Source organism: Diachasma alloeum, unplaced genomic scaffold, assembly GCF_001412515.2.
Source record: "Diachasma alloeum isolate Michigan unplaced genomic scaffold, Dall2.0 Dall_scaffold_02016, whole genome shotgun sequence".
Lineage (NCBI taxonomy): Eukaryota > Metazoa > Arthropoda > Insecta > Hymenoptera > Braconidae > Diachasma > Diachasma alloeum.
Genome location: NW_021682047.1, coordinates 58,947 through 82,256, shown reverse-complemented (window position 1 = coordinate 82,256; position 23,310 = coordinate 58,947). Strand labels below are relative to the sequence as shown.

At 40.4% G+C, this 23,310-nt stretch overlaps 1 protein-coding gene across 1 annotated transcript; it reads left to right on the top strand.

Annotated features, from left to right (window-relative positions):
- Positions 1-4,826: 4,826 nt before the first annotated feature.
- On the top strand, positions 4,827-21,769 carry LOC107046824 (Down syndrome cell adhesion molecule homolog). Its single transcript, XM_015269543.1, has 5 exons — positions 4,827-4,905; positions 4,976-5,071; positions 11,388-11,681; positions 20,744-21,442; positions 21,663-21,769. Exons 1-5 carry the CDS (start codon positions 4,827-4,829, stop codon positions 21,767-21,769), a joined length of 1,275 nt encoding a protein of 424 aa, XP_015125029.1.
- Positions 21,770-23,310: the final 1,541 nt, after the last annotated feature.

Below are 23,310 nucleotides of genomic sequence, written 5' to 3'. Positions count from 1 at the left end.
TTTTGTTCCTCAGCATGCCTTACAAAATTACAAAAAAAAAATCAAGATTTTGTTACGAATATCAAAATTTTTATATTTGTCCAGATGAGGGTCTTTGGAAAAATTATAACTTAATGAGTATCAATTTTAGGAAATAACTGCAAAATAAGTTTTTTGTTCAAAAGTGATGGAAGTTTACAGGAGAAGAAAATGGGATTAAAAAAGTTGATTAAATTAATTAATTGAATTAATTTTTACAGTGATGAATGACGGATGGGATGACGCACTAGTCGAAGCTTTGGATCACTATGAAAGAACGAGGAAAATGACAGATGAGAAAAATGAACCGAAAAACCTTGGAAGGTATTCATATCGAAAAATTATGATGAATATTTGAAATTAAATGATCGACTTTGAATTATTCTAGGGAACGTGGAAGTATGAATAATCGCAGTGGAAGGAAAAGAAATTGAATACAAACCAAACTGAAATGGAGTAGATCCTGCTGATGAACAATTGAAGATTTAATATTTTGAGGCAATTAAGAAGGTTTTCCGCGAAGACTGATTCATTTTTCAAAAAAAGAATGGTATTCCAATGAAGAAGTACATGATAGAGTACTGAACATAATTTTGGACTGGAGACAATAAATTGACTTTTAAATTGAATATTTACAGAAATACTGCGTTAATTTTCATAAATATTGTAGGTAGAACATCAAACTCTGGATGAAGGCAACAAAATTCTCTTTCATATTTTTTTTTGTATACAATATTTATATACCTTATATGATATTTATATAATATTGCATTTTGAATGCAATATGGAATATTGACCTAACATGGTCTCATGGATTCAACATGGAATATTGACCTATACAAAAAAAAAGAAAAGACGAGATAGTTGAATTTTGAAAGTTCAATTGAGATTCATTTAATTCTGGCATGGAAATTTCAAATTCGGAATTTTCAATTAATTGACAGAAATTACCTTTTAAATTATTTGTATATTCTTATTGAATCACGAATGATCAATAATGAGTAATCTATTGTAGGAGTCATTGATAATGTTTTTTTTTCCATGTACAAAAGAGAATGTATTTGTTCTCTTTGAATAATTTGAGGTGATGAAACTCGAAAAATTGGCGAGAAAATATTATACAGTAGGAAATATTTTACAGTATTATAAAGTAGCCATGAAAATTATGGGAGAAAATTGGTGACTCATGAATCGGTGTTCTGAATGGTTATTCACGAATTGAATGAAAGTGGAAATTTCATCAATTGATCTAGATTATTTATTGGATACAAATGATTGATAAAAAAATTTAGTAGAACTGGTGAAGTAACGTGCTCTTTGGGATGTTCTGGTATTTGGTCATTCAGGACGATATTTCAATAATTCAGCACGATCAAAATTTGGCGATGCTTCATCGCTTCGTTGACTACAGTGTGAGAATAGAACAAACTGAAGTTACATAGCCGGAATTGGGTGAAAGACTGAAGTTGTCAACAAGTTTTTAAAACTACAAAAGACAATAGATATCGAAGCATAATAAAATTTGATGAGAGACAGAGATTGACAACTAAAAATTGAAGACCTGAGTGAGAGAAGAAAGAGACAAGTGCAAAAAAGAATTACTGTGAAGAATTTATAACAGATTAAGCCTAAGGGGAATCTACTGTTTTGATTGGAGAAAAAAATACCGAGGAGGTAAATTTTTGATATCTATAGCATCAAGTTCGGGAATTTATTTCATCCTTATGTAAAAAAGACAAAATATAAATTGAATCGATATCATCATGCATCGATAGTTCGAACATGGTGGAAATTTAAGAATTCCAAAATTCTGAAAAGCTGGACATTAAAATTAGAAATTTCTATTTGAGAGAACAAAAAATGGTAGATTTAAAAATTAAAAGATTTTTTAATTGAGAAATCGGAAAATTGGAAGAAATAGAAAAAGGAAGAGAAGAGCATCAACGCGGCGGTCCTAGTAAGTAGTAAACGTAAATATATATGAATTATTCAACGTAGGAAGGAGGCGAGGAATAAAATGGCATTCAATTACACGGATATACATGCTAGCCTCATCTACACAGCAGACGAAGCTTTTAAAAAAATAGGATGGTCACACAATTTAATTGAACAAAAAACTGGTAATTTGAATCAATTAATCAATGGAGAGATGAAATAAGAAACTGCGAGTTTTGTTTACTTACCTATTTCGTTTAATTATGCTTTTAATTATAATGTGTAGATTTCGAGGAGATGAGGGGTGATAAATTCTACGTGGGATGCACAACGATAATAAAAATTAGGTTAAAAGATGGGCGGCAACAATTCTGATTTCGGTTATTATGAAAGCAACGAAAATACGAAAGGTGAAGCTATCTTCCGAGCGAGAATGGTAAGATCACCTAATGATTGAAAGAGAAGTAAAGAAAATTGAAAATTATAATTCTTGCAGATATCAACGATTAATGCATTGCGAAAAACATTATGGTACTTCGAAGAGAGCAGAAATATTCTCAAAGAACGATATTCTAGAAAATATATTTTTGAAACGAACTGCACTGAGGAACAACGACAAAGAAAAGAAGATGCTCTTAAAAAGGATGACGATTTGGTACAAAAAAGTCAAGGAATAACGGTCGGAAAGAGAGAGAATGAAGAAGACAGAAGAAATAAAGCGAAAAAAAAAGATTGATTGCAGCAGAAAAGACGAAGAAATTTCGAATGGAAGATGCAGCGAGAATGAAGGAGGAAAATGATAGAAAAAAAGCCGAAAATGGAAAATGAATGAGATATTACAACAAATAAAACAAGCTGTCGATGTATTGATGACTTGTTATTTATTTATTGTTTTTTAATTTTAATTTCCATTGAACTATTGGACTATTTGGTTATTCAATACAAGCTGCCCTTTCTTTGAACAGAAAAAAAATCTGAGAACAGTTTCGCGGATATTATTCAACAGAATCGGATAATTAACATAAAATCAAATAAAATTTCGTAATCGAGTCTAAACTTCGTGGAGAATCGACAATTTATTCTTGAATTTGAGATAAAAAACAAGAGATGGAAAAAAAAGAGAAAGAAGTTAACTTCATGCCCGTCTGTATCTGTGAGTAAATAAATATAATTTACAAGCACAAAAATGGATAAGAGAGTAGAATATCCTCATCTAATAACAAATATCACAGAGGGAGTACCACGAACGTAAGCAATAAATTAGAGAATGGCTATTATAGCATATTATGTTACTATCATGGAGAAATTTCAACAGATTGACAGGCACGGTTTTTGCCGAGATTGGACCACAGAGTATCAATGGAACGAGATTTTACGCTTTCGTGCTTTTTAACGGATATTTTGGGACGAGATCGAGATTATCAAAAATCCTCATTTACGATGAAAATTTAATTAATCATTTCACCAATGACTTTCCGGTATTTGAAGTGAGTGAGTTTATTTGGGACGGATTGAATGGAAAAAAAAGTATTTTATCGGATTATAATTTGATTTAATAGTTGATCCAAATTCGAAATGCTATTCCCTATAAAAGAAGAAATGTGTCACTACTGGGTACGATCTGGAATGGAGATGATTTCTGTGAATTCGAGTGGGATGTGACTTCATCAGGACAAATTAATCGGTTTTGGACAATAAACATGAAATCGAAAGAGATAGTTGAATTGGAGTAAAAAATTTTGTTCATGGCAGTTGGAAATACAAAAAAATTGAGAATGCACTGGGGAATTTGATTGGTAAATATTAGTCATCTTCTACGTCCGGGTGAGTTTCCCTTCGGAAGCTCATTACCAATGTAATTGGTAACAAAAAAAAAGAAAAAAAAAGGAAAAAAAAAGAAGACAAATAACATGTAAAGTAATGGTCACATGTCTTCTGTCAAATAGGGTCGGTCGCCTGCTTGTTTTTATGTCTCCGAAATAACGTATCCCTCAGTTCCCCACTTTGTATAATAGCACATTACTATTATACAGGATTGCTCTTCTCGCCAAATGCAAAGTCTTATCAATGTTCGAATATTTTCGCTCGTTTAATGAACTAGTGATGGCGATGCTTCTCAGCGATGGAGAGTTATACCTGATTTGGAAACTCTCTTCTATTTCGTCGTTGGATTCGGCCGGTTCTTTGTTGTAACATACTTAGAAAATGGTATACATACCCATTCTATTCTCGTCTTGACCGCATAATCCATCTCTTCGATACTTGATATGTATTTTATTCCCTTTTTCTCTTTTACTTTTGTCTTTGCTGCACATTCATCACCTGATTGGAAATCATCTACTTGACATTCCAGTTCATTTTTCGTCACGATCTTTGGTTTTTTCGGCGGTATGTACTTTTCATCCTCCATGTATATATCAACATACATATGTAAGCGTTTCTGATGGAATCTAGGCTTTCATTTTTCCCTGTAATTCTCACTTGGTCACCGATCTGCGAGATATTTATAGAACAGTTCGACGACTTGATCTCTCCAAATTTTATCCATTTTTAAAGTTAAAAATATTTTTCACGAATGATCCAGAACAAATCGATGTTACGCGTACTAGAAAAACATTCACAGGAGTGAGAATAGTATGATAGAAGGGAGGGAGTAATATATATCATATCAAATCCACGCTATTGGGGGCTATTTGTGACGCCGATGCCGCAGCACTCCGAACGGTGGGGCTAATGTGTAGTGAGCAGAGGAGGGTTATGTGAATGGTGGGGGATTTGCGCGTGCCCCACTCTCATGCCCGACGCTATGAAGCGCGGCTGCTCGCACTGAATTTCATTCAGTTGTTTCGATATCGTTCATCTATTTTTTTACCATGGAGAATATCAAGCAAAAAGAGTGCAGTGGTGTTAAACAGCAGGTGGTGCTGCTTTACAAGTTATACCTCCCAATAAGTCAGAAATGGAGCAAATTTGTGTCGGTCTACAAGTTACCTGTATCAGTCAATTTGTTCCTGTGGTGCAGTTTATGGCCGTACACCCCAACCGCGTCGTGCTGTCAATGTCATGGGAGGAATGGAGCCCTTTGTACAAAGATCTGGATACTATTATGGACTAGGAGGTAAACAATACGCGTTCTGAAGCATTGATTCAAAGACGCGCTGGGAGAGGGTGCTGCCAAGGGTGGTGGGACGGAGAAATGGTGGGATCACGGTTTTACATACAGGTCTGGAAACTCCTCCCCAATTTTCGGTGGTGGGGATGGCTCCCTTAACTGCGACAGGTTTCGTAGTACCAACAGTTGCCGCTCGAGGCGCAACGTGACTAACGGACACATTCGCAGTTGCGCCTTCGCAGTTTCGGAACCACGCTTGCGCATGTCTCCAAGACTCAATATATGTCAATTTTTTTAGATTAAGAACAACGGAGACTGAAAACAATTGAACATCTAAAAACTAAGAATGATATTGAATAGAAAGCACATATTATAATATGAACTGTCTTTTGAATATGGGACATTCCATGTCAATTCAGCCGCCTTGAATTTTTTTGTTTCTCAGAATCCTGAATTGACATGCTCACTGTCAGGTACTATGTAAGTACATGCTTTCCGTAAATTTTTGTTCCTTCAACATCAATTGCTTGTCTACAATATGTGTCGCAAGTTCAAATGTTTGAAAAATCATATCTCGCGAACTAATTGACGGATTTCAATGAATTAGAACGATTTTCATCGCTTTTTCATGTACTATTCGAAAAAAATACGCTAGTACTGTAAGGACGAGTAATGACCCTTTTCATAGGTTTTAATTTTTCAAATTCCACTGTTACACGGCGGCCAGTCGAAAATCAATTAATTCTCTTTTTTCATGATGAATAATAATAATAATCCCGAATTTTTTCGGGACATTTTGAAATGTTATATCGATATAGAGATGAGAAAAAAAAAATTTTGCATAAAATTTTTTTTTTCGACATTAACGGCTATAATTAGTACAATCACATTGTTCATTCATCACTTATACTCGTATGGTGAATCATCAACACAACCAATGATATAACTACGTTGCAGGCCTAAAAATAGGAGGTGCATAATTGTTTTAACATTATTTTCAATAATGAAATTTAAGTTTGGGGAAGAATGCTATCCAAAACCCATAAATTTTCTCATCAGATCCCTACTCTGTTATGGAAAAAAATGAAACTTCAGGTTTCACTGAAAACTCAGTAAAATTCCAGAATTTTAACTACCACAAAGACGAAAATCCCTGAATTGATTTGAAATTCCAATGAATTTTTTCTGAAATCTAAAATTTCATGATTTTTTCCCTCTAAATCGCATTCAGTGTTGATATCCTGAAAATTCATGTATATATTTACCGGAATTTCCTGATTTGTCACTCATTTTCAATGGAAAATGAAATTGAAATTCATAGTTTAGAGAAATTCCTTGAAATTTCAGTAGAAATTAAATTTTTTTTCAATTTTTAGGAAAGTACACCCGAAATTTTAGATAAAAATTTGTAATAGTTATGTTAGCGATGTTAATAATTAAATACCGATGTTGATAAATTCTTAAGTCGTCATGAAGATGTCATAGAAATCGAAAGCCTGCAATAGCTCAGTCAATAGGGCGAAGAACTCGCAATTCGTTAAGTCGGGTTCGAATCCCACCTGTGTCTAATTTTTCCACTGTATCATTGACTCAGCCAGCGTCAACTCTCCCCCTTGATGAGCGTAAAGAAATGAAAAATAATACGACATGCAGCCAGGACAATTAAACGTTGACTGATTGTTCTTGGAAGAAGACTTTGTATTTGTCGTACATTTTCAATCGGATTGCGATGTTTCACAAATTATTAACACAATATAATTCGCTGTCATGGGGGATGAAAAGAGGAGGTAAGCGGTCTGAAAAACTACGGATTTCGTCGAATCGTGTTTCCATACAACCTCCAAGGGTTACAATGAATACGAATCTAATTAGTTGTCCTGAGACTCTTACTCCTGCAACATCATCCCTCATTCTCCATTCAGTGTGTTAAATTTCCTCTAGAAATTGACTAAATCATTATTCTCCTTCAGTTCGAAAAATTGAGGGTGGCTGAGTTGACATGGAATGTCCCATATGTTGAATGAGTTATCATTCGCACCGTCTCTGAGAGATGGCACTGTTTTGGACCTCAGATCATTTTAACCCCACCATCGAATCATTGGCCAATCGGAATGTTTCTTCCCACCATTGACTCATCGGCCAATCAAATTTCTGTCTCCCCACCATTGACTCCTCAGCCAATGGTGAGTCTTTGCGCAGCAACTCTCTATAAATACATCGGGCCCAGTTCGCCTGCGTCACTTCGCCTCGAGCAGCAGAGGAGAAAACAGCAGAGAAGCAGAGAAGCAGAGAAGTGGAAAAGGAGAAAAGGAGAACAATATTGGAGTGGAAAATCACCAGAGAATCAATCAACCGCAGGGGTACTCTCGACTACAGGAGCGATTTCCGAGGTAATTCTCTCAGACTAGACCCACAAGAACATCATCGGGAGGTGTGAGATACTTGAGTCACCGCATAGTTCAAAAGAACTCTCTCACACCTCTCCGTGTTCTAGCTGAGTGTCACGCTATCGGGGTAAGTCTGATTATTTGAAAATCATCGTCTCAAGGTTACTTGAGAAATTTAACTTCAAACCTTCGATAATCGCTCACTGGAAAACTTGATTCTCGCCCATTAGAAAACTCAATTCTCGCATTAGAGATTTGATTCTCCCTGTAAACGAACACTCAAATTTTACTAATTAAAAGGCGAACTCAAATTACGCCTTCGGGTCTCATTTTATTTCATTCCGGCGACCTTGATACTTAACAGAAAATGTCTCTCTTCTTTGATGCCTCATTCCAACAGCGGTAATTAATAAATGCTCAAATTATGTATGAAAAGAGCAGAAATGTGGTGACTTGAAATGATAACTCATTAGACAACCATTAATTTTTTTATTGGACAGAAATATCTCACAAATTATATGGAAAATCCTTAAATTGGTTGTTCTTTTCAATTTCCGGATGGAATTTGCCCATTCTCTCCTCCTCTCAATATTGTGTGTTGCTTTGACACAATCTCTCTTCACAGACCCATCCACGGAAAAAAAATCGAATTGAATTGTGTATGAAATATACTTGACTGAAGTATATTTTATACTCAATTCAAGTATTTTTTTTCTTGTGTCAGTTTCATCTGTTTTGCACTCCACGACTGAACATTTCACTCTTTTTTTGGCATTGTTTTCACACAATATTTAACGAGTATTTAATTGATGAGGAACGTATAGGCAAACTGCCGAGTCCATTCCCTTCGTAGCTACCTCCACTTTGGCTAGTCCCCACGCTCATCTATAATCCCCACCTCTGAACACGAAGGGAACGGAATTGTCAGTCCGGGAGTATATCTTCGATTGACTGAGAAGTTGAAACCCCGACCGCGCTTTTTTAACGAAAATCCGCCTGTCACGTTGCGCCCCTAGCGACCATCAGGTGAAATACAAAATCTGTCGCCGTCAAGGGAGCCTTCCCCCCAACATAGAAGTTTCCAGACCTGTTTGTAAGACCGTGGGTGGGATATAAACTTGAAAACTCGCTGGGCGATGGCACTATCGGGGGGGGGAGGGTGCTGGGAGTAGGATGCGGATATCGGATGGTTACGTCTTACGTTCTAGAGGGGGGGGGGCATACAGCCACAATATGAATAATCTCTGATGAGTTGGAGTGCGTTGCACGCCTGTAATTATCAGCGGACACGTACGTCTTCTATGAACAATCACGATGGAAAGAAAGACCTTCATAGTGTTTGGCGGCGAGCCGCTGGAGAGTCAGACTGAATCCCACTGAATGTCTACATTTATCGTGCGGATGAGAATTTTTTTCAGACAATTCTTCAAGACTCCCGAGAAAAATAATTTTAAGAAAAGTATCCGATGGATTATGATCAAAATTGAAATTTCATCTCAAAGAGTTAACTGTGACCTAGCGGGTATACAAGGTGTTTCCGACTTAATAATAAACCTCTCGTCCAGTGATAAATTGCGGTCTCCTGAATACGGGAAAAATGTAAAAAAAATTAGTATTTTAATAGTTTTTAACTATTGATATTTGCTATCGAGGGCGAGTTTTTATGTGATTAAGCGATGAGATTTTTTGAATCCTAGAAAATGCAAACTAGATTCAATCTTCCGCGGCTCTGTGCAGAATGAATCCAATGGATTACATAAATTGAAATTTGAGTTACTACTTATTTAAATACTCAAATCGAATCGACGGTAGTGGCCATGCGGTTAGAGTGCTAGACTCGTAGCCAATGATCCGGGTTCGCTTCCCGGCACTGGCGGTCAAAATTTATAGCGCTCTAATCTCACAGTTTCACTGCCGAGCGGTAGTCCCGTCAAAAAGGACGACTGTACCAGGGCAGGTTTTTCCCTCGAATGAGGTTTTCCTTCCCTTCGGCAAATGCGGTACAGGGGGTTGAGGGGGGTGGGAAAGGAACAAATCGTAAAGACCCGAAAGGGTATACGAGAAGAAAAAAAAAATTTTTTTTTTACTCAAATCGATACGCACAATCACCTAAAATCTGATACCTATGATATTTTAGTTCTTATCAAACGGAATATTTCTCAATATTAATCCAGGTTTCGATTTCGAGGAGATTTACCTTCTGGCCAGAGATGACATACCTCGTACAATACCTCAGGAGAATCTGCGATATTTGAATCAATTATTTGGTGAAATGTTCCACTTGTGCTAGGATGAGTTGAATGGTTTGCCGGAGGGGCTTACCGAATGCCCTCATACTAAAGATAATATAATAATCTTTTGTGTTTGTAAATAATTCAAAAGGGCAGAGAAAAAACATTATTTGTAAACCTAAAAATGTATCATACCATTTTCTGCGACTTATCGAAAAAGTTATTGATAAATTTGTGGTATTAATTTACGACAACCCTTGACATTTTTGTGTGTATATGTGTGAGAGAGAGAGAGACGTGTGATTAAAAATTTTTCCTGCCGTTTTTTCGGAGCGAAAAATTTTCAGCGCCCTCGGAATAACTGAGAAAACTTATTGTCCATCCTTTGCCTCATCCAACGTTACAATCCTTTGTTATCCTTTTACAAAAACAATTTAATAATCGCAATGTTTTTTCCGACGCCTCGAGGACGGTGCCTCCAACGTTCTGGAAAACGACATTCGGACCCTCTTTCACATTGCAACTCATTTTCAACCCAACATCCATTTCCCGCCTGAGACCCATTTTTCCACCCGCCACCCATTTCTCTTCCACCACTCACTTTCCATCCACCATCCACTTTCCACTTACCGGACATTTTCTACCCACCAGCCACTTCCTGCGATCCTTGGGCACTCTCATTGACACCCTGCACCCCAGGGGGCCCCAGCTCACCGACGCCCCCTCCTTCGTCGTCCTTCATTGTGAAGTGCAATTTATAAGCCGGGATAATGTTACTGATGTTTGGTTCCTATCCAACTAATTTCCTATGACGTCAAAAAGATGTGGAACGCTATAAAAATTCCCTTCTTTAATGAAAAATCAATGCCTAAGAAGGACGGCGGAGCTCAATATGTACAAGAAATTTGAAATGAAGAAATTGCTAGGAGCCGGATATCTCAGTTGGGAGAGCACCCTATGCATAATCGGAACGTCCCGGGTTCACATTCCGGTCTGGACTATCCATTTTTTTCAGTAAATATTTCTTATTAGCTCATATTGAGAATAATCCCGGATCCCCTCCTACCTCATCCAAATCCTATCCAACTTATTTCCTATGACGTCACAAACATGTGGAACGCTATATAAATTCCCTTCTTTAATGAAAAGAAGTCACTTTTCAAAAGCCATGCCACCGAGGGAAGAAAGGAGGACGTGCACGTCCACTTCCTGGAAAAAGGGGGCGGAGTATGGGAAATTCTCCAATCTCTGGCATCTAGTACGAATTTTCATTCTCTTAGAATTATTTCATGCCTAAAGGATGTTAGGCGGTTTGTGAGGTGAATTCAGAGAGAGAATTCTCATAGTTCACGGTACCTTAGTTGGGAGAGTGCTCGGCGTGTAACTCGGAGTCCCGGGTTCGAATCCCAGCTGGGCGGTGCGGGATTTTCTTCTTTCTAAATTTTTATTCTCTTAGATTTTTTTTGCCTTTTCCATCAGTGAACTCGACAGCTACCACAAAAAATAGTATGTGTTAGGCAAGCGGAAAACTGCAACATACGCTTATAATACAATATGCTATTCTCTGTGTAAAGGAATCAATTTATACTACTTCTACTTATTATGAGTTGAATAATTAGTATTAACTATTTAATTAATGTACCTTGGCAACTTGTCTACATTCTTGGAGATCAATGCATTAATATCGATTTCAATTAATTCCAGAGCCAGCACGTTTCGAGTCTCCAAGCAAGAACGTAACGATAAGACGTGGGGATTCAGTGACCCTCGACTGCACTGTAATTGGTGATAATCCAATTGAAGTGAAGTGGATGCACAACAATGACTATTTGGACACAAATAGCCATCGTCTGAGTATAGCACAAGTGAAGGCTGAAACGGGATTAAAATCTCAGTTATCTATTGGCAGCAGTGATAGACAAGACTCGGGGACTTATAGATGTACTGCTGATAATGCTTATGGACGCAGCGAACATTTGATGTATCTTGCAGTGCAAGGTAAATCGGTAAACTTTGAAAAACAATTATGTTCATACAGATACAGTTAGCAATAACATGAAACTCTTGAATATTTTAGACCCCTGTATTCCTTCTATGCCTAACGTGGAACTTTCCCTATAGTATCATTTCTCCATATCCCCCCTCCCCTTCAATTCATGTGAAGAATAAAATTTGTGAAATTATGACAATAACTGAAAATAGTTTCATCGAGAATTTTCTTTATTCAACATGACATCCTTCATACAATCAATAGTATTCCAATTGAAGACAGGCAAGGAGAGAATGAGATTGGCAGATTATATTTTTATTTTTTTTTAGAATAAAGGGTTTAAAACAAAAAGTCCAAATTAGTCTCTTTTATAGAAAATTCAATTTTCAGTAATTAATATCATCTAGCATTTATCTCCGAACGGTCCAATTTGGAGGATATCTTTCAAATGGAGGGAGAGTAGAGCAAAGCTTTTGATCCACTTCAATTTCTGATAGTTTTGTTCATAAATAACAACACGAAGATTTTGAGACGATGACCAGATGAACACTGGGTCATCTCCCTCCCTCATTTTCCGATTTTTATACAATTATTTGAAAGTAGCTTGATCATGCTATGATTTTGGAAGATTAAAATCCAAAAAAAAATTAGCAATAATTGGCAAATATAAATGAACATTTGATGTCGAATATGATTACTTACAGTCTCAATGAACATGAGTCACAGTCTTATGAACATTACTCACAGTCTCCATATTTTATCATAAATATTTGATGTTTCGCGATGCTCCAAAAAGTGTCATCTAAATTGAAAACGTTGCATGTCATCACGTATGAGAAAATTCTATGGGAAATTCTATAGGGAATCCTATGGAGAATTCGAACATTTCCCATACGATTTCTCAGATAGGTTTTTCTCCAAGATATTCTACCGAATTTCTCATAGGCTTTCCTATGAAATTTACGATCATAACAGTCAGAATGCACTCAAAATAGTCATATGCAGATCATATAGGGCTTATATGGGTATCATATAGGGGTCGTGTGGGTGTTATGTGGGAGTTATGTGGGAGTTATGTGGGAGTTATGTGTGGCAGTTATACGGGAGTGATATGAGGATCATATGAAATTCATGGGAGGTTTATAAAAGGATCATATGAGGGTTATATTAGAATCATGTGAAGATCATATGAGGTTCATAATAGGCTCAAGAGAGTCATACAGAGACCCTACGGGTTCATATGAGGGTCATACGGAGGTCAAGTAGGTGGTATGGCCTCTACAGGACATTTGTACAACTTCTATATGACCTCCATATTACCTACTATTAGACCTTTATATGACCCTTATATTATTCCCATACAATCCCCAGAATAACCATCTTGACCGTTATGACGCTAAATTTTATAGGAAATCCTAATGATAATCCCATGTGAAATCCTATAGAACATTCTATAGGAAATACAAACAGAAATACCTGACAGGGAATCCTATAGGATATCTGTCGTGTCCCCGAATAGGATGCAAGGACGTTGAGTCAGGATAGAGGGTTAAATGAATCGACACGAACACTGACGAATTATCATAGTCATCGATATTTTATCACTACAATAAGTTAACTAATACAAAAGAGTATTCCCGTCGAGACTCGATATAATTTTAAATGCTGATAATTAACCAGCCTCATTAATAACTAGAGCGGACTGTACACACTCGATGCGAGTCTAATGGACACACATTGAATACTGAATAAATCACAACAATTCGACACTAACGCTTGATCGCATTGATAACTGATATGCAAATTAGGCCGGACCCAGACAGGTGTTGTGAAACCCCCGAAAATCAAACAAAAGTGCTAGATTCAGTCCGCAACATTCTCCCCCTTTTGGCAATGACTATTGACAAAATACTGCCGGTAACACAAATTCACAAATCACAATGAACAGGAAAATCAATATAGGATACCAGTCAAAAATCAATACAAATACAAAAGTCAAAAGAAACGTAGAGTAGAACCCTAGACCTCGGTAGAATCAGGTGGAACGACCTCGACAAGTAGAGGACAGATCTTGACAATCGGCCTCGTGAAGCTCGACGACTGCGTCTTGACCGTCACAACTCTGCAAAGCCCATCTTTACCAGGATGCAACTCACTTAGTAGGCGGAAATCTCTCATCCACCAGAAGCACCAACGACCCCCACGGAACATTAGGAGTGGCCCTATGCCACTTGTTGATCTCCCGTAACTTCTGGATGTACTCCGTCGACCACTGCTCCCAGAATTTCTCCACTATTCGTCGAAACAGCTGATATCTCGCAAGCTTCGACATCGATAAATGAGTCAAGGAAGGCTCCAGCACAGTAGAGATGGCAGACCCGATTATAAAATGCCCCGGAGTCAACACTGGGAACTCATCAGGGTCATCAGGCAACTCGCACAGCGGCCTGGAATTTAGTATAGCCTCAATCTGCGTCAGTAGCGTCGTGAACTCCTCGTAGGTGAACTTAGCCTTTCCGATTATGTGCTTCAGATGAAACTTGGCCAACTTTACAGACGCCTCCCACTTACGACCATGGTGAGGAACACCAGGTGAATTGAAGTTCCAATTGGTCCAATCCTTCACTACACTGTGAGCGATACTCCGCCCCTCCTTACGAGTAGCGCTATAAAGTTCTCTGAGCTCTCTATCAGCTCCCACCAGATTCGTTTCCTGGTCACTGGTGATCGTTTCTGAGATCCTACGCCTGGCCGTAGACCTCTTGTAGCACGCCAAGAAGCCCTCAGTGGTGTAATGATCAGCCAGCTCCAGATGTACCGCAGAAGTAGTAAAACAGAAGAACACCACCATAAACCTTTTGTAGGTCTTTGCTCCGCAACCTCTCCAGGTCAGCAATGACAGCGGCCCTGCATAATCAACACCGCAGTGAAGAAAAGCTCTAGCTGGAGTGTTCCTTCTCAGCGGCAATTGTCCCATCAGTTGCTTAGCCACAACTCCACGAAACCTGGCACAAATCACGCATCGGAAATGGAGTTCCTTCACTGGCCTCCTACCTTCGATAATGCAGTACTTCCTGCGCAGAGTGGCCAGCATGAGCTGGACCCCACCATGAAAGGTATCCTGATGAACCTGAAACAACACTAGCTCCATAAACCTTGAACCCGATAGCAGCACCACTGAATGCTTGAAGTGAGACGACTCAACCCTTCTCCGTCGAGAAACGGCACTAGACGAAATAATGGTCTCCTCCGACTCATTTCCTTTGAGTCACTCAGCCTTTTTAGATCCTCAGCAAAAGACTCCGCTTGAGTCTCCTTGATCCAAAATTTTCGGGCTTCCTCAATCTCACCGGGCTCTAACACAAGACAAAACTGCCCAGCCTGCTTCTTCTGCTTCACGGAAAAAACGCGACGACTCCAAGCAGTCACGGCAAGCAGCTTCCTCAAGGACCCGTACCGATGAATTACATCCCAGGATCGATACTTTTGGTTCGATACAGCAGCATGAACAGCTAATCGTCGTAGCTCAAGACCCTCGACCTTATCTACTGCAAACCTCTGCTCAGGCCAAGAAGATTCCTCCCCCATCAACCAGCTGCGACCAGTCCGCCACAATTGACTCAGCCAATTTTTTGCTGGATACTCCCCTAGAAACTAGATCCGCAAGATTCTCTTCCCTCGAAATATGTCTCCAGCATGCTTGAGTCATCAATCTTTGCATCTCCTCCACTCTGTTCTTCACGAACTGCTTGGGCTTTGTACCATCAGATTTGATCCACGTGAGAGCCACAGCTTAACCGCCTTAATCACCGTCACCACATGTCATGACAATAAAGACGCCACCATTAGCTCAAGCCTCGGTATAGTAACCTTAACTGCGCTCTTCTGCCCCTCGATCGGAGCCAGCTTCGACTTTGAAGACACCAGGGTGACCCTAACGTCGCCATCTAGATTCACAGCGTTCAGGTACACCGCCGCGCCATATGCGACTCCTGAGGCATCATCAAACACATGCAACTCAAGCTGGACGGCCTCACCATCACTCTTGAAGTGCCTCGGCACTTGAACCTCCTTCAAACCCTGGATATCTCAAGCGAACAGCCTCCAGCGGCTCATGAACTCCTCCGTCAGCTGCTCGTCCCAACGCACTTTCGATCTCCACAGCTACTGCACCAAAAGCTTGCCTCTCACGATGAACGGCGATATCCACCCCAAAGGATCATAAAGTTGCGCTACCTGTGACACAACAATTCGCTTAGTTAATAGGTCACTTATTGGCTGTTCTTTAGGAGAAAAGAAGAACACATCTCGAGCTGAATCCCAATTAAGACCGAGCGTCCGATGAGTGCCCTGGTCATCAATCAGCAGAACTGACAAATCGCACGCTGCAACAGCTATGCCTTGAAGAAGATCAGGTTTGTTACTCTTCAGTTCAGCAGTAGCTTTCCCCCTGATGCAAAGACACCGGGGACCTCAGCGGTCTGCTTCCTGCATTCTTCCTCCATATAAGCTCCCTCGTACACGTCGTCCATGTAAGTTGTCTTCAAGATGAGTTCTTTGGCCTCAGAATGTGCGACTCCCTCATTCTCAGTCAACTGCCTCAACGTCCTGATCGCAAGATAAGGAGTAGAATGCGTACCATACGTCACCGTGTTCAGACGATACTCGGTAATTTTCCCTGCGTCATCCCTCCACAAGATCCTCTGAAAATCTCGATCCTCCGGACGAATCAGAATCTGCCTGAACATCTTGTCCACGTCCCCCGAATTTACGAATCTGTGCCTTCTCCACCGAGTAATAACCTGGAATATCTCAGCCTGCAGCTTCGGACCTTCATGCAGTAGATCGTTCAACGAGCACCTGGAGGACGTCTTTACGGAACCATTAAACCCAACCCTAAGCTTGGTTTTCAGGCTGGACTCTCTAAACACTGGATGATGTGGCAAATAATAAACCACAGAAGGCCTGCTCAGAGTTTCCACACGAGACATATCCTCCAATTTCTCATAGTCCTCCAGAAAGCCTTTATACTTGACCCGGAACTCAGGATCCTCCCCAAAACGAGCATCTAAACGGTCAAGCATCTTCACAGCCACGAGAGTCACCGAATTAACTCAGCGATGACTTGAACGGCAGCCCCACCACATATCGACCACAATCCTCCCTTGCGAACGTCGACCTGAAATGCTCTTCACACACAGAAGCCTCTGGACTCGCAGCCACTGAGGACTCAAGAAACTCCTTCTGCTGAGTCCAGAACCTCTTCACTAAGTCGTTCAGCTCCTCATCAGCTGACACATGAAACATGGAAACTTCCTGCGACAGAGCTTCTTCCCAGACATGATCCACCCAAAAGAAGTCTGCTGCACAATCGGCTGCTCCAACGACGCTCTTCGCAACCCTGGCTGAATAACCTGCGAAAAAACGTCCACACCAAGAATGAGATCGATACATCGTGTGCTGCCGTACTCAAGATCCGCTAACTGAAGCCCCTCAAGCACCGACCACTACCGGCACGGCTCAGCTCTCAGCACATCATCCGTTAGACGCGCCAACACCACTTCATCAGTCTCGCACACTTTTTCCTCCCACCGAGAAAAAAGTTCCAACGAAACCACTCCTCTGGCAGCTTGCTAAGTCACACCCCCAACACCAGACACAGCCTGAGCATATCTGCGACGCCTGATATGCAGCTGCTGAGTGAACCTCTCCGACGTCAACGACACTTGAGAACAGGGATCGGTAAGAGCCCTTCCTTCGACAAGTTCACCAGTCGATGACTTAACTTTAACCAAAGCAGTCGCTAAAAGATTCGAAGACGCCCCCAACAAGATCTCCTTTGTCACAGCGTGGACAGTCAGACCCGTGTCCGTTGCAGGCGCCCTTGCTCCCTGAATAAAAGTTGAAGCTTGCGCCGATAAGCCTGCAGACCTCTGACCTGTATTCTGAGGGAATGAACCCGCACCAGCAACAGGCCTCGATTTCTTATAATGGAGCGACGTCTCATACCTCTCCGAGCAGGTGTGACAATTAACTGTCGATGGACAATTTGCCTTCATGTGACGACCAGGACAGTTGAAAAATAACTTCAGGCGCTTGAGCTTCTCCATCCTCTGCTGCCCAAGATATTGAGAGCAATGTGAAACATTATGATCTCTCTTACACAACAAGCATTGCTTACCAGACGTCTGCACATCCACTTGATGCACTTTGGCTCCACCAGTACTGCCTTTCCTTAGGAAAGAGCTCTGAGAGGTCCTGATCCCGGCACCCGATGAAGAACCACTAGCAGTATTTGCTTTGCAGGACTGGAACATCCGGATTCTGGACAGCAAGAACTTCCTGAGCTCCTCCCAAAACTGAGGCTCCGACGAGGGTCCAAGATGCTTCTCCCATTCCAGAAGTGATTCCCGATCCAGCTTCATCTGGATCAAATTCATCAGCAAGTCACCCCATGACGTCACAGGCCTCTTCAATACCTCCAGCAACGTGAGCGCCTGGGTTGCTTCGGAATACAACCCCTCTAACGCTGCTGCGGAGCCCTGCGTCACCGCTTTAGCGTCTATTAGCATGCCTAAACCTACGTTCACCAGAGACCTTGTATTGTCGTAGAACTCCATTAGCCCGTCCCCGACAAGCTGGAAATTATCCCCAGACAGCGCGACATTCCTCACTCGCTTCTCCGCATCACCCTTAAGATGCGCCTTAACGATGTACAACATTTGGACAGATGTCAGACTTGGATTTGTCACGATTAAATTAAGGACCATATCCCGGAAGTTCACCCACTTGGCCGGGTCACCATCGAAATCCGGAATCTCCCAATTTGGCAACTTCAATCGCGAGCAGCGCTGATCAGGATGTGAATGATGCCCTGGAGGAGCAAGTCACAAATTGTAATTATCTTGCTCCGCTGCAGTTGCTGCATCCAATTTATTCTTCTCCGCCTGCATCTTCTCCAGCGCCGTTAAGTAAACTTCCTCCCAAGACCTGTGATGCTTTTCCTTGAAATAAACGTGCTCTTTCAGTATCTTCCGAACGTCAGGCTTGGCACTATACTTGTACCTCCACAGAGTTGCATGCTCCTAGTATTTATTCCACTTGACATCCATGTTCCTCTTCCGCGTCTCTAGCCTGGCAATTGTGGCATCAGCTTGCACAGAGTATTGTAAGCTTCACCAATAGCCTCAGCCAACTCGGCTTGCTCGTCGAGTAGTGCCGTATAGGTAGACGACATGATCGATAAAAAAGAAAATAACTAAAACCGGTAATTATTTCATCCACCGATGGGAAAATCAGTCTCCACTTACCGATGCAGGATATTAATTACCTATGTCGATAATACTGTCACCTTATTGATCGACCTCCATATCACTCGCGCGCTACTAACCACCACCAAGATAGCTGACGGCGTTCCACCAAAACTGTTGCTCCTCGAGTCAAGCGCAGCATCCACTATGATGCTCCGAGCCTACTACCAAGCGACGCCATGTCGCCTCACTGCCAAGCAAAGCCACAATGCTCCACCGCTAAACGACGCCACGATGCTACACTTCACCGACTCCACTGCACAGCCTTAATTACAGCTTCACGGTCCCAGCAACAGCTTCCTGCTCCTCGATGATCGCGGTGATTCCACGGATTGTCACTCGCCGAGAATTCCAGCAAGACGCTATCTCCAAACGACACCGACGATGACGACGACTGACGCCGACGAAAGACCGTTCACCACAAGCCACACTTGTCCAGTCTGAACACAAAGCCTCGAAAAGTCCTTCCAGGCGACACAAATTACCCGCAGCAACAATTAATCCACTCGTGCCGCAAAAGTTAATCCCTATCCGGCTCGAAGGACCAAAAATGTTGTGTCCCCGAATAGGATGCAAGGACGCTGAGTCTGGATAGAGGGTTAAATAAATCGACACAAACACTGACGAATTATCATAGTCACAGATATTTAATCACAATAAGTTAACTAAGACAAAACAGTATTCCCGTCGAGACTCAATATAATTTTAAATGCTGATAATTAACCAGCCTCGTTAATAATTAGAGCGGACTGTACACACTCAATGCGAGTCTAATGAATACACATTGAATACTGAATAAATCCCGATTATTCAACACTAACGGTTGATCGCGTCGATAACTGATATGCAAATTAGGCCGGACCCCGACAAGTGTCGTAAAAACCCCGAAAATCAAACAAAAGTGCCAGATCCAGTCCGCAACAATATCCTATATGAAATTTTCTAGATAATCGTATATGAAAAATCCTATGAGAAATGTTCGAATTCTACATACAATTTCCTATAGGAAATCCTGTAAGATTTTTTCACACGTGATAGAGAGGGGCGTACTTTGCAATATACAGGGTTTGCCACTAATAAAAAATACTTCAGTCAAATTAGCGTTGTTAGTACTTGGATGGGTGACCGCTTAGGAACATCTTCGCTCAAAAATTTCGGAAGGTACGCACGGTGTAGCGGCCTAATGTACCCTTCTGTCAAACTCACTAGAGAGGCACATGAGTTAGTTAGACCTCTCTAGTTAGCGTGACAGAAGGGCACATTAGGGCTCTGCACAATCGGCCGGCTGTATGACTGGGGTTTCCCATGGTTTCCCGAGCAGTCCTAGCCCGAATGGGGTACAGTTAACAGTAAGACGGCCCGTGGTAACGCAGATAAACATCAGAAGAGAAAAGTGGAAAACAGAAGGCAGATAAATGGGGAGCCTATAAAATCGTACTGGTAGTAGGAAAGAAATATGAATTTACAAAAATACTTTTGTCAAACAGGAGATGATTGCTTAAAAAAATGATGGAAAAAAATCATAACCGAATTTTTTCAACTCATCAAAGTTAGAATTCGCATACAGAATTGTCAATAATGTATAATCATTTCTTGATCATTTGACATTTATTCTTCCTCGTGTTACTCAACGGCTCAACTGCAGTATGTTTATACTAATCTAATCATTATTATAAACACCTAATCCAATAATAATCCAAATCTTTCTCAATAACCCAATATTCAGCCCTTTCAATTGTGACCACCCGTGAATGTTTCAGAACGACCTGACCCCCCAACTACACTCCAAGTAATCGAAATCGGTTCAAGGTCAATACGTTTATCATGGAAACGGTCTTTTGATGGCAATAGTCCAATCAGAAACTACATTATTCAATACCGCACATTGGGGCACGCTCTGACCGATGAGTGGGACCCCTCTAAGACTCACAATATAACCTTTACACCAGGGAATCTCACTGCAGCCCCGACAAACCTAGCGCAGAATGCGCTATCTAGGTATGAGACAACGAGCGACGATCAGGAGATTGCACTTGTTGGAGGACTTCACCCAGCAGTGACATATACCTTTCGCATCTTCGCGATAAATTCAATAGACATTAGTGAGCCCACTGACCCTGTGGTAGCGAAGACCCAAGAAGAGGCACCGACAGAACCCCCACAGAATGTTAAGGTAGAATCTGCAGGGCCTGGGGAACTGATCGTTCACTGGCAGGCACCACCCAAGGAGTCCTGCAATGGAGATCTCCTCGGATATATTGTCACGTGGTCCGAACACTCGTCATCGACCTCTGGGGTCAATCAGAGCAAAAGTTTGACGGTTAATGGATGGGCTACGACGAAGGTGCAGTTGACGGGGCTAAGAAAATTCACGAAGTATGATATTTCGATTAGAGCATTCAACAGCATTGCTAGTGGACCTGGAAATCCTTCTATCGTTGGGACTACTCAGGAAGGAGGTGAGTAGAGTAAAGAATGCAGTAAACAGCAATACCACAAAAAACTTCATTAAGCATTACATTAGTTCGTTAGAATTGAATTTTTTAGAGCAAAATATCCACCGGTGATGGTGGCTGAGCGGCTGAAGTTGCTTGGCCAAACAACAAACCCGTGAGCTATGCTAGATTTGAATCCGACTTGGCGTGATTTAGATTTTTAATCCCTCGGAAATCGTTGTAGGGGGGGCTAGACAGCGGGAATCATCGAGATCCATTCTTGGGAAACATTTTCCGATGTCTTCCCGTGGGCAACTAGAGCCTGCAGGTGGAATGCAGCTTCTGGCGTGAATATAACGTGGTTATGAAAAAGCCTAGTCGGCTATATTTAGGGTGGGACGAAGCACAAATAAATGATTATTATACGCACTATCGGATTCAGGTCGAATGTAGGTCAACACGCGGGTAATACAGGCGGGTAACGCTTTCAAATATTCTTTCAAATTCTGAAGTCCTCGATTAATATCTAGCCTAAAGTTGTCAATCTAGAGTAATATTTAAAACTTGAGTTTAATGACTCTCTATTAACTCCCAAATATTTATGAAATAGTGAATTCACACTAACTATTCATCCGTTTGAAGGAGTAAATCTAAAAGAATAGCGAAGAAGATAAAAATTCTGTTTCATTGTGTTCTGCAATGGGTTGATTCACAAAACAAAATTTCAACTGTTGTAAGATGAATATTTCCTGACTTCTTGGATTTCCAATAAAAAGTGGACATTCTGTACCAAATAACAACAAATTTAAGTTAATCAACCAACTCATTTATAAATTTAAATATATTAATTAATAAATTTGAAAAAAATTTCAAGGGAATTAGGAATTGTTTTAGACAGAAAAATTGCGCAACGCCTAGCCGGGATACGAATCCGGTTGAAATAAAATAAATGAATGAATTAATTTTAATGAATTGGAATTTAAAAAATATATTCTGACGAATTTTGCGTATTTCTATCAATTTTCATAGAATAATTCACATAAAATTTACTTTTTTCATTCATTATAGTCATTCAAATTTTAGTGGAAATATTCAATTTTCTTCATGCATTTGTAAAGAATATAATAACAATTCTTGGCCTGAGCGTCGAAAAATGGAGTTTTGAAAAAATACCAATATTTCGCAAACTCTATAAATAATTCAACTTTAATTGGTGTCGATGAATAGAGTCTATTAACGGTGGCCCGTCTTATGATCCCGAAATTTATTCCCCGATATTTCATCCCCGACATTTGATCTTCACCATACTATCTTTGTAACAATTAATTCTTTTTTTTTGTTCCCCGTCACTTTTTCCTCTCAAAATCTTGCTTTTCTTTCTATATATTTCGGCCTATATTCGGTCGTTCTCGAAACGTATTGATTTTTTTTATTAGGGTTCTGTTGACTTTTATAATGAGGGGGGATAATCATGAGTAAAGCTCAAGCGTGTCATTTGAGCATTTGGAGGTCGATTCAGTTGATGCAAATGGAGCAAGGTGTTACGGAATTGAATGTAATTCAGTTGGGGGCTGGACGTGAGGCTCCACCGAGAAAGAAGAAATAGCGAGATTTTGATGCTTGTCTGAAGCGTATTGTATCGGAGTTCGATGAGAGTGATTATGTTGGTTATCTGATTCGTGTAAGCCACCTCGTTTGCCTGTGATGAGTTGTTTTTATTCTGAAGTCATATATTGTGTGATCGTTATGAGTTTTTTTTGTTCCTGTTGAAAAAGACAATTTTGAAGTTATGTAATGTGTGAAAGTTATGAATTGTGTGTTTAATTCTTCCTACAAAATGATTAAAGAAACTTGAGAAGTGCACAGTCGTCTTTTTTCATTTGTTGGGATAA

What these genes read in the sequence shown, in the direction of transcription:
- LOC107046824 (XM_015269543.1), top strand. Translation starts at nt 4,827, where the DNA reads ATGGAGAATATCAAGCAAAAAGAGTGCAGTGGTGTTAAACAGCAGGTG. An exon ending in CAAGTTATACCTCCCAATAA is followed by an intron (nt 4,906 to 4,975) that starts GTCAGAAATGGA and finishes CCTGTGGTGCAG; the next exon opens with TTTATGGCCGTACACCCCAA. An exon ending in ATACTATTATGGACTAGGAG is followed by an intron (nt 5,072 to 11,387) that starts GTAAACAATACG and finishes AATTAATTCCAG; the next exon opens with AGCCAGCACGTTTCGAGTCT.